Consider the following 12,861-nt stretch of genomic DNA (forward strand, 5'->3'; position numbering starts at 1 on the left):
TCCTTCGTGATGCAAAACACCCGCCATCCGGCGAGTAGCCGGTACGCTTGAGGCAGAAGCTGGAACGGTGCGATCCCCACGTATGTCAGGAACCGCACAAAGTAGTCGTGAAGCAGGAGCGTAGCTCCCGCGCTGATGTGGCCGGCGCTCCAGGCCCCGAAGCCTTCCATGGACGTATGCGCCCGCTCCTCAATCTTGGCCATTCGGTTGTGAAAGAGTCTAGGGGTTGATTCGATGCCCAGACGCTGCTCCAGGAGCAGCATCATCCGGTAATTCCGGAATAGGTTGGGCGCCGCGTCCATTTCCCACCTGTTGCTCTTGGGCGTCCGGGACCCAGGGATGACGACAGGGGCCTTATTGACCTCTTCTTCGGAATGGAGTGTAACACCTATTGCCATAGTTGACGATCTGGGAACAAAGAAAGAAAGCCAAGCAGTCAGTACCTAAATCCAAGAAAGTCGGTTAAGGTACGGGGGGTCTCCTAAGGACTGCTTGGAGCCCCTTCGGATCAGGTCCGAGACACCGAAGAGCCACGGGACCCTGATCGGGAAAGAAGAAACTACTAAGACCCGCCCTCTGTCTGGGAAGCATCCGGATACAGAGCAACCCGAACCAGGCGGCCTTCCTAACAACTCCTAAATATAATGCCTAAACGTACGAATTAAAAGAACAACATAAGTTCATATAGTCGTCAAGAGGGTCTAGGGGACTTACTGTGAGTTGTTGGCCGTAGAAGGTGGTGGTTGTCCGAAAATAAGGACGGCAGAACTTCGTTCTTGAAGTGGTGTAGCCGGTTCAGCAGTTCGTCGACAGGGCAGGCCCAAGACGCGTCTTCAGACAGAAGGGCAGACGTTGGGGTTCTGGGGAACAGGCGGCAGCGCAGAGTCAGCAGAAGGTGGTGTATGCCGTCGGCGATGTCGTGCATGCAAGGCTTGAGCAGAGCTTATCGGTTCGTAAACTGGTTCGAAAGCGTAAAAATGTCAAATTGGCTTTCGTGGGGTATTTATAATGGCCACAAATCCTGACCTCTGATCCAATAGACAGATGTCTCCCCATCGGACAGTCAGGAGTCGCGCAGAGGTATTTATGAGCCCCCTTAGACTGAATCCTCGCCATCTCGGATCCAACGGCCCAGGAGGGGCGGATGCCAAAGGTCGCCCCATCCTACGGTCTACCTCATCCCAAGGGTATTAACGATAGACCCCCGTGCGGATGGGACGCTTCGTGACGTGTGCCGACACACTAGCCTAGGCCTAGCAACCCTTGGGAGGGCTAGGCGACCTTTCAAGACCTGTGCAGCAATCGACTGGTGACACGTGTATCCTTGCCATGAAGCAGGACAAAGGTAAACGTCCCCGGACATTGGTTAACGGTCCGGGCCAAGCATACGACCAGTACCACAGCCCGCTGTCACGGATCCGCGATCCCAAGCAGGGACTGGGGAGGCAACAATGTGAGCGTCCTGGGGGCGATGCAAACCTCCTCCTGGCAAACCTAGACGAAGGCTTGGGGAAAAATGTTATCCCCATTTCCTGCGTGGAGCCGGGACATTCATCCAGGCCCATGGTCAGGGGTTGTCCAGCATGCGGGCCCAGCCCAAGGCCTCTTGGTACGGGAATTTCCAAGAGGGGTACTGGCCTGGGGTGCACTTCTGGCCCATTAGGTGGGGTCCGGTATGGTCATCCGGGACAGTCGTCCGGGAGACTCGCAGGCCATTCGAACCCCCCAGGACATACGTATCCTGGTCCCGGACCCTGGTACGGCCCGGGCCTGTGGTAAATGAAGAGGGACAAAGGTAAACGGACCCGGATCACATTGTCCCCGGTTGGAGGGACCAAGCGTCCAGGACCCTGAAGCCGCCCCCCTCCGCGTGGGCGTTGTCCCCACTTTTCACCTGCAGAAAAGGCCACCCAGGGATTGCACGCCGTTGTTTCAGGTCAGCGCTACCAAGTACTCTGACTGATCTTGTCCCCTGAGTCTGCCTCGTAACTTGAAGTGTCCTGACCAAAAGCACCATTTTGTCGGGCGAGATACAGCTCTTGGGTCATCTTACTGGGCCTTAGCTGGTTTGGGATTCATGTATGTTTTATCTTGTATATTGGGCCTTCATTAGAAAGGCCAAGAATATCCATGTCTCTGCTGGGCCCGGGTCATACCCGGCCCAGACCCAGTGTTCCCATAAGCCTATAAATACAGGCTATAGAACATTGGAAAAAGGATCTCTCTTGAACCAAGATACAGTTACTCTGTCAAAACATAGAGAGAAACTCCATTGTAAAAGGCTTTCCAAGCTCTAATACTACAGACTCATGGACTAAGGCTCATTAACGCCCCAACCATGTAAAAATCTCGTGTTAATCCTTTACTTCTATTATTATTACCCTTAAACAATATTTATTAATATAGTTGCCGAAAACCTCGGTTAACAGTTAGGTTTTATGTTCGGTTTAAGAAATGGTAGCTCGATACTAACTCGATAAGAGCTCGATGCTAACTCAATAAAGCTCGATAATGTTATTTTTTCATGAATTTGTGAAAAAATGACAGTTTTCTTGATAATTTTAATGTTTTTTTTTCCAACACAGGCTCTATTGTCTACGTTTTTGTATCCTACAATGGTGTTTGGGAATTACAAGGGAATAAGTGGATTTTCAAGGACCCTCAATGCATGGTGATACCGATGGAGGATACTGTAACGTACTTGCAACTTCTTGACATATTGCACAAGGAACTTAAAGTTGATAAACAGATGTATGAGTTGAAATTGGAGGTTCCTTACACATGCGGCGACCAACCGTTTACACATGTTCATGTTGAAAGTGATCTTGATGTCTGTGCATTCTTAGGAGTAACATCTAAAGAAAGGTTGGCCTTGTGTGTCACTCCTGTTAAAAAGATTGTCATTGTAGACCCATATTCCACTCCCGGACCTAAGGGAGCAGCCAATACTTTAGGATGTCTTATTGGTGACCTGAGGGACAACCAGTATGAGTACAACCCCTATGTGAATGACGATCCAGTAGCTGAACACAATGAGGACTTAGGATACAATTCAGTGAATGATGATCCAGTAGCTGGACATTTGCAAGTAGAACAAGCACAAGAACAACCAATACGTCATATTGCACGGGCGAACCCACCAAGTCAAGGACGTCGAACACCTGGCACCAACTCTAGTCGTCCTGGTGGAACATAATATAACTATACAGGGAACATTCCAATATGTTCAACAGAAGATCACATAAAATAGAGTGCTCCCATGTTTACAAAAGAAGATATCATGGCTTCTAGTCGTTCTGAATCACCCTCATCCGGTGTAGCGTTGGGGGAATTACATCTTGGGAAGACATTTGAGAATAAGATGGAATTGAAAACCAAAGCGGTTCTCTTCGCAATGAAGAATAATTTTGAGTTTATGGTTAAGAAGTCTGGTATTGATGTGTTGTATATCACCTACAAGGATCCTGATTGTGGTTGGAGAATAAGAGGGAAAAAAGTAGCGCGATCGGAGATGTTTGAGATCCTGATTGTGTACATACTTGCTCACTAGAATTGTGACAAATAGACCACCGTCAAGCAGCACCTTCTGTCATTGGGCACCTTATCAAGAACAAATATGTTACTGATGACACTAGCTACCCACTAAACAACATAAAGGAGGATATGAAGAATAATTTTGGGATCGATATGAGTTATATGAAGGCTTGGAGATGTAGAGTAAAGGCACTCGGTTATGTCAGGGGGACACCTGAAGAATCGTACTCCAAGTTACCTTCTTACATGTACATGCTGCAGCAAAAGAATCCAGGTACAATAACTGATTTTGTCAAAGATGGCAGTCGCTTTCTTTACGATTTCTTCTCACTCGGAGTTTGTAGAAGGGGATTTATATCATGTCGTCCTGTTATATGTGTGGACGATGCTTTCTTGAAGTCAAGGTACGGTGGCCACATGTTGTGTGCTGTCGCATTGGATGCGAATAACCACATTTATCCAATTGCATTCACGATTGTTGACAGTGAGAATCATGCTTCTTGGAAGTATTTCATGATGAAATTGAAGGAAGCCATTGGAGTTGTTGATAATCTGTCTTTTGTATCAGACAGGCATGCTAGCATTATTCATGCTCTTGAGTTGGTCTTCCCTGATGCCTACCACGGCGCATGCTACCATCACATAAGTATGAATGTAATCGCTAAGTTCAAGACCGATCACTGTCACAAGGAGATGTGGAATGCGGCATATGCATTTCGGAAGTCAAAATTTCACAGGTTCTTCAACAATATAAAGCAAATGGATCCTGCCATAGCTCAATATCTCGAGGGTATTGGCTTCGATAAGTGGACTTGTGCTTACTTTCTTGGGAATCGATACAATGTAATGACAAGCAACTATGCTAAAAGTTTCATTAAGTGTACATTACTATAATTTTAGTTAGAAACAAATTTAGTATGAAGATGATGTTTGTTACCTTCTCTTTGATTGAGTGAGCTCGTGTTTCTGTTTGCGATGCCATGTGAACTGATGCGGCCTCTTTCCTGCTGATGGAATCTTCAACATCAAGCTATCAGTAAACAGTTTACTTTGCATTAACAGAGAAGGAAGCAAAAAGCACCATGGACTCATAATTTCATCAAGCTTTGCGTCACTAATCACCGAGTTGTTCGAATCGTAAATAGTCAGGTCCAACTAGAAATGGAAGCCTCAATGGCAAACCAATGTTGTTGTCCATAGTTCTGGCACCAATATACATCCTCAACTCCTCCCCAAGATGCCAGAAACAGCTGCTCGATGCCGGTCAGCATGGACATAACGTCAGAATCCCAAGTATACTTTGTTTTGTCGGCTGTTTTCTTGTACTGATCATATCGGGCAAGTATCACTTGTGAGAAATAACTGTTCATCACAAATGCATTCTGTCGATATATATTGGGAAAATACTTGTGACGCATACGAAGCATGTGTTCTGCTGCATCAATATGCTACAAAGAGAGTACGATAAAAAAAGTTAGCAAAGACCATCATAAATTGCTGCTATCGAGCTCCATTGAGCTCACATCGAACTACTATCGAGCTCATATCGAACTACTATCGAGCTCACATCGATCTAATCTCAAATAGTAAACAACAACCTTATTTTAACATACCTATCGAGCTCCATCGAGCTCACATCGAGCCAATCTCAAACAGTAAACAACAACCCTATTTTAACATACCTATTGAACTCCTATTGAGCTCCATCGAGCTCACATCGAGCTAATCTCAAACAGTAAACAACAACCCTATTTTAACATACCTATCGAACTCCTATCGAGCTAATCTCAAATAGTAAACAACAACCCTATTTTAACATCCCTATCGAACTATTATCGAGCTCCGTCGAGCTCACATCAATCCTGGAAACTCCCATCAAGCTCCTATCGAGCTATCATCGAGCTCATATCGAGTTAGTAAAAACAGAACATATATAAATGGCTTACCCCATATTTGAGTCATGATTGGGGTGTCTTCCACGTTAGAAACCACGCTGGACCATGATTCCCAGTCTTTACATCCCTCAGGGTCTTGTTGGGCATGTCTCCAAGCAGCCACTTGCACATTGTCCTATACTGTTTGGGATCTGGCTTCTTGAGAGGGTCCAACACCTATGTAGCCTCATCTGCTGTTGCAGCTGCATCAGTGCGAGGTCTTTTCCTCGTGGGATCGGTGTAGTCCTCAAAACAATCTGACTTGCGTCTTTAGCGTCTAGTCCTCTGAAACTAAACCCCAGCAACATCCTTAGGGTTGACAATAACGACTCTCGGAGTCCCAGCATCAGGTGTCACAATGATGGTAGGAGGCGTGGTTGGATCATCAACATAGTCTAGAGGAATATCCAATGACTCTGAGTCTGAATCTTCACTGGAGCCCCTCAGTTTCTCCTTAATAAATGTCAGGATTTGACTGAATACGTCCAAGATCACTGATTGGTTATTCAGGAGGGTCTCCTGTCGACCCTCGACTCTATCCAACCGCTCAATCAAGTCGGCGAGCTCAGGGGCTGAGGCTGAGGCTGGTGTTGGGGTTGGTGTTGGGGCTGACACTGACGCTGAGGCTGGGGCTGATGTTGGGGCGAAGGCTGACGCTGGGGCAACAGGAGGGGTGGGACCTGCAACCTCCTTCCCCTGGGCAGCATCATCAAATATCTTGGCTGCCTCGGCTGCCTGAGAAACTATCTTCGCGATTTTCTCAAAAGTCGCATCCTCCTCCTCATCAGCCTCCGAGGGATCCTGGCCAAGCCCAGGATAAAGGGGAAGATCTCCCTCTGTCAAAGACAAATAATAGTATTTTTCTGCTGGTCGAGGCTTCAACATCAGAAGGACAATCAACTGCAAACAACATAAAACATTTGGTTAACTCAAATAATGATAAAAGATAAGCATATAGATAAAAAAAAATATAACTTACATTCTACTTCAATAACATTGGTGAGATGACGGACTTGGTGAAATCCTTGTTCCTTCGATGCGACCAACTAAGCATCCTCGGGACCATGTTTCCAGAGCTCACAACAAGCTCCGTCGCAAGCTGCTGGATAGCCTTATATGCCCAGTACTGTAAGGCCGGGGCATAACCATACATACTGTACTTGGACTCTTGTTGCACCTTGGCATCCTTCTTGTCATCATAGTTGGCATTTTGCTTCACCATGTCCTTCTTACAAGACTGCAATAGCCTCCTATAAGAGTACTTCCCCCATGGATAGCTGAAGAAGTACTCCACGTCCTCAACAATTTTCAGAATATCTCGCCAAATGTGCAACTTGCCCTCAATGGAATTCAGAACCCTCTCAACAAACAAACATAGACCAAGCTTGTACACATCTTCCACAACCGTACAAGTCTTGAAAGCATGGTCCACCTGTGAGAGCTTTACTTTCTCATCATCGTTGAAATACTCCTTTATCAACTGGTCGCTGAGATTACGCCCTTCCAACTTATCTGGTGACGGGAAGGTACTGAAATTCAACCCCGTCACCAGGGCAAACTCTCCCATGCCGAATCTACAAGACTTTGACCCCAAGAAAAAATGCACCTCATCTTCGTTGTTGCTGGCGATTTTCCTCAGCAACAGTTGATGCACCAAGACTCCAGAGAAATTCTACTCCGAAGCCAAAAAGAACTGCTTGAAAGGGGATTCCTTATCCCTTTTAAGCAGCTCGAGCTCCACAAACCTAGTCTTAATGTGATTTAACGTACTACTACCCCGATATGTCACTCGACCAGGAAAGTGATCACTGAACGGAACTAGCAACTTAGGCATCTGCAACAACACATGAAATTTTTTTGGTAAGAAAATAGAATGTTAAACATAATCAGGAAAAAATTCAAAAAAATTTCATCAAAAAACTGAAATAAGCTGTCATCGAGCTCTATCGAGCTATAATCGAGCTGGAACATACACTACCGAGCCAGTGTCGAGCTTATCGAGCTAAGCAAAATCTGTCTACATAAATAACCATCGAGCCTATTATCGAACCTATCGAGCCCTATTTATTAATACCACAGATCCATCGAGCCTACTATCGAACCCTTATCAAACCTATCGAGCCCATTTAACCTAATACCACAGATCCATCGAGCTCTTATCGATCCACCATTGAACCATTCAAACTACCATATCGAGCCTACTATCGAACCATAATCGAGCCTATCAAGCTAGTTTCATATATTACCCATGGATAACATCGAGCTTCTATCGAACCTTATCGAACCTATCGAGCCATTTTAACCTAATACCACAGATCCATCGAGCTCTTATCGATCCATCATCGAACCATTCAAACTACCCTATCGAGCCTACTATCGAACCATAATCGAGCCTATCGAGCTAGTTTCATATATTACCATGGATAACATCGAGCTTCTATCGAACCTTCATCGAACCTATCGAGCTACTAGTTCAAACCCAGAAAAAACCACAAAAAAACCCAGACCAAAGAACTACCATACCCATTCCACACCACCAGATTCAAAGGGATCAAAACAACACAAATAATCACGAGGGTTCAAGAATATACCTTAATGAGAAATGGGTTCGACTGGTTCGACGACGTGGGTTTCGAGCTTTGTTGTTGCCATTGGCTCGACAGGTTCGACAGGCCGACTTCAGAGAAGAGAAAGAGAGAGCCTGAGATCGACGGTGATGGTTATCGCAGAGGGTTTCCTTCGGTTTTTGGGGTTTTTGGGTTTCCTTCGGATTGGGTTTGGGTTTCGGGGATTGAGAGACTGAGAGAGTGAAAAAGTTTGTGTGGGAAAAAAGTTGAGTGAAAAAAAATGAGAGGGGTATTTTTGGTACTTGGTGAAAGTTTAGCACCAATTTGAAAAATTTATTAGTACTGGTATTATTTAGTAATTATACCCACTATTATGCATAAATAGTGAAATTTCCTTTATAGAATTAGAATGTAAAACATGCGACTTTTGAATGAGTGAAGCCTTTTAATAGCAAAACTCTATAGCGTGTGTGCCAAATTTATTAAACTATTTTGTAGAAAGATTTTTTTTTACCTCAATTGGACTGTTTCCAAATATAAATTAAATAATTTGATTTCTAGATTGGTTGGTGGTCTCCCACATTGTACTTAACCAAATAAACACATATTATATATGTTTGTTAATTAGCATAAACAATAAACAGACCAACATTCATACAGTACAGATTAAGATGAACAAAGAGCAAAGCAAGTACCACATATAACATACTAACCATACTTAATGTTCTTTTCACTTAAATATACTCTATCTACTTGGACATGAAGCCACCAACAACAGCCCCAATAAGAGCAGTGGGCTCTCCAAGAATAGCAGAAACTATAACACGAGCAGCCTCACCAGAAATTTGACAACACTTCCTCCTCCGTGATGATGATCTTTTAGTGTCCCCTTAAAGCTTGGAATCTAAGTCTGCAAATCTCTAAGCTTATTCTTGTGCACATTCATATGCATGGCTTGCCAACTCTCCACAAGAAAACACTGGCCACATGAAGGTTATAGATCCTGCGCTCTGAGCGGTAGGCCCTTACCGGGGCAGCCATGACAAGCTCTTGATAATTGTGACACAAGTAAGAGTGTGATGGCCACCATCTAGCTAGGACTCGGGGGAGGTTAGCGCAACAAGGGTGGAGATCAAAACCACATATCTTGCAATGGTAAACAAAACCCAACACTTCATTTCTACAAGCATCGCATAATTTCTTGGCTTCCCCTAATGGAGAGTACTAGTGAAGCTGAAACTTACACTTCTTGTAAAATGGATGAGTTATCTAATGGACAAGCAGTGAACGCAGGCCTTGTGCAGGTAGCGCTGGCACTCGTACTTTGAGCTCTGTTATGCACTAATGTGATACTTGTCCATGATTCTCACTATTGTTTGATAGAAAGTTGGAGAAACTACTCTCATTGGAGCTGAAGGCGGTTGTACTCAAGGAAGGCCATATGAAGACGGGCTTGAAAGGCGGCACATGAGGTGGCGGCATAGTCTCGGAGATAATCTGACATATTGCTTGAGCTTGCGGCCTCATGCTGGCGACGGGATGCGAGCACGCCAGCCCCAAGAGCATAAGCCTATTCGCTTCTTCAACGTCGTACTCATCGCTAAGCCTCTCGTCCACAGCTTCTTCTATACGTCCCTCGCGGTGGAGCATCCAAACCCAATCAACCAGCGTGAGCTGGTCTTTTTCATGCTGAATCTGAACTCCGGGACTTCTGCCTGTCACGACCTCTAGCACCACTGCGCCAAAGCCGAACACGTCAGATTCAGGAGAAGCCTTTCCGGTGTGGAAGCATTCCGGAGCCACGTAGCCCATGGTGCCCGGGACACCGCATAGTTCTAGCCCGGCATATGAGTTTCTTTCATTCTCCAAGGCTCGAGCTAGGCCGAAGTCCCCCAAGCGTGCGTTGTAGTTGGAGTCTAGCAAGATGTTGCTGGCTTTAAGGTCACGGTGAACGACCCTTTGGTCGTATTCGTTGTGGAGGTAATGTAATGCCGAGGCCACACCTGTTAAGATCTTGTGTCGATGTTCCCATGAGAGGGTGTTTTGGTCTGAGGATTTGTAGAGGTGTTTCTCAACGCTGCCGTTTGGCATGTAGTCGTATACTAATAAAAGCTTCCCTTTCTCGTAGCACCAACCTTAAAAAAAAGAAGCTGGTTAAGTCGATTTATCTTAGTAAAAAAATTAGGAAGTGGGATTGTTAAGTATTTGCGTACCTTCTAAGCGGACAAGATGTTTATGGCGAAGACGATGAATAATGGTGAGCTCAGCCAAGAAATCTTCCTTACCATCTATGTTATCTCTGGAGAATTTCTTCACAGCTACTTCGTTACCGGAAGTAGAACTATTACTATTATCATTACGATCACTGTCTTCATTGAGAACACCTTTATAAACAACGCCAAATCCACCTTTTCCCAGAATCATACTCTCATGAAAATTGTTAGTAGCCTTTTTCAAATCCTTGAACTTAAACTCTCTAGGCATCCCAGGCAACCTTTTAAGGGTTCCCAAAACGACGGACTCCTCATCTTGAAGTCCTCTTTTCTTAACCCTTCTGATCTTGATACCTAACAAGATTAAAGCCAAACCCAATAATGGTAAACCAACCGAAACGCCAATTAACAATGGTTTCAAATGCTTCTTGCGATCCAAGTCATCAATTTCTAGTTCCCATCTTATGACACAGTTATACTGTTTCGCAGGGTCGCCTGTGGAACCTGAAAAACCAAAGTAAGAAACCTGTTTGACATAATCTTTCAAGTTTATTTTTGCACTAAGATGCGGTTTCTCTGGCTTATCATCGCCATCATTGGCCATGTAAACCTCCATTAATTTAGACCCACCATCGTATTCAATCCAAACGCTGTGATTTACGATTGGCTTAAAATCCACAAGAACTGTCTTATTCGAAACCACTGAGTTAATATCGAGGCCGATATGGCTACCATTGGGGTCCGAGCCTTGGCTTCTGGTATCGAACTCGATGGCAACAATGTGGTTTTCGGGCGCGCTGTCGTTGGTGACGTTGGTTAAACCAAGCCACCGTTCATGACTCTGATCTGGAAAGACATTATTGTCCGGAGCTATAAGAAAAGTGAGCCCCTCTCCGGCCCAATTCTCGTTTCGAAACATGTTAATGACAAATTTTGTGTTGAAGGAGGCAATTACGTCGTCACTCTGGGACGACCAGAGCTTGTAAGGCTGGTGATACATGATACGACCAGACTTGTTATTGGAGCCATGTACGTTGTCCGGAGTTAACTGAAGGGCATGTTCATCAATAGATGAAGAGGACTTAAATATGAAGGAAGAGCTATCTTTACCTTCATCAAACGTATCATATGTGAATCCTTTGGTTTTGGATAGTAGTTTAGCTGAGGAAATGGTTGTAGAATTTTGCAGCAGAGCAAAACAGAGAACCATGAGGATGATGAGCTTTTTCATTATTAGGATAGGAATTGTGTGTGGGAAAGTTGGGATTAGCTCAAATGGTGAGAAAGATAATCAAAGATGTGCTTATACATGAACACGTTTTATGTTTTTGTTTGTTTGAATGGTTGCATTAAGGACTTTGGGATGAAATTTCTGTTTGGTTAGTTGAATGTTCTCTGTAATACTAATACACCATACGCTTGTAGCATGAGAAGTCTATAATTTCATTCTAGAGATTAGAATTTATTGATATATCAAATAATGTGAGAGTTTTCTTTTAAAAAAAAATCTACTTTTCCTGGGAGCCTGGCAGCATGCGTTTGGTAAGTGCACCAAAAATATATTTTCAAACGAATTAAAATCTGCTGTCCCCTTCTCTGTGTCTCAATCCTGCCCCCACCAATTAAATATTAACACATCATTTAGTTTGACACATCAATAACGGAGGTCTAACACTAAAAGAATTTGTAATTTTCCACTACAAAGCATTTGCCCTTTCGTCTTCTTCTTCCATTTTTATTTATGTAGTCTAGTCTGGTATATTACAGTGATAAAACACTTTCATCTTTTTTTTTTATTATTTTTATATATTTTTTTAATGACAAAATAGAGTCGGATCTCGTATTACAGCCATATATGTCATTTTATCTTATTTTTACATTTTCTTTAAGAAATAACTGAGATTGTAGTCTATACATGTTCTAGCAATGAATAAATTTGTAGAGAAAAACTTTATTTATTTTTCTGATCTATATTAACCATTTGCCTTTTCTATTTTCTTCTGTTTATTTTTTGTATTTTATGAAAAAAATAGAGTTTACAGGTAGAATATTAACATCGCCACCTATTTTCATGGTGATCAAAAATTTATTTATCCATGTTTTTTCTTTATATATAAAAATGATACAAAAAATAAATAATTACCAAATTAAGAAAAAAAATAAGCGCAAATATGGTAACAAAAAATAAATAGACAACATAAAGAAAGAAAATAACAATGGCTAATAAAATATACTTCATTCACGTAACTTAGTCTAACTTCCTTTGTACTCTTCCCATATCAATGTTTCTTTATTAAAAAATAATAATATAAAAATATATGTTTAAACCAGTACTTGGATGATATTATTTTTGTAAGCAATATGAATTCATTGCAAGATCAAATTATGTTTTTTCATTAAAATATAATTAAAATTGAAAGAAGAAGAAGATAAAGGGCAAATGGTTTGTAACGGAAAAGTTAACAATAGTTTTTAATCTTAGACATCTATTAGTTAATGTGTCAAATTTAGTGATGTGTCAACATTTAATTGATGGGGTAGGTTGGGCCATAGAAACAGAGACAGCAGATTTTTATTCATTTTCAAACATTATCCCATGTAATTCAACAGGTT

The 12,861-nt window shown here is 43.0% G+C and overlaps 1 protein-coding gene and 1 pseudogene across 1 annotated transcript; both read right to left on the minus strand.

The window, feature by feature from the left end:
* Positions 1-8,784: 8,784 nt before the first annotated feature.
* On the minus strand, positions 8,785-9,366 carry LOC133785566 (uncharacterized; annotated as a pseudogene).
* LOC133786664 (probable L-type lectin-domain containing receptor kinase S.5) lies at positions 9,255-11,631 on the minus strand. Its single transcript, XM_062225493.1, has 2 exons — positions 10,249-11,631; positions 9,255-10,170 (listed from the first exon to the last, which is right to left on the minus strand). The coding sequence occupies exons 1-2, from the start codon at positions 11,477-11,479 to the stop codon at positions 9,377-9,379; spliced, it is 2,025 nt and encodes a 674-aa protein (XP_062081477.1). The 5' UTR covers positions 11,480-11,631; the 3' UTR covers positions 9,255-9,376.
* Between the last annotated feature and the right edge of the window lie 1,230 nt (positions 11,632-12,861).

This window comes from Humulus lupulus, chromosome 1, assembly GCF_963169125.1.
Source record: "Humulus lupulus chromosome 1, drHumLupu1.1, whole genome shotgun sequence".
In the NCBI taxonomy this organism is placed as follows: domain Eukaryota; kingdom Viridiplantae; phylum Streptophyta; class Magnoliopsida; order Rosales; family Cannabaceae; genus Humulus; species Humulus lupulus.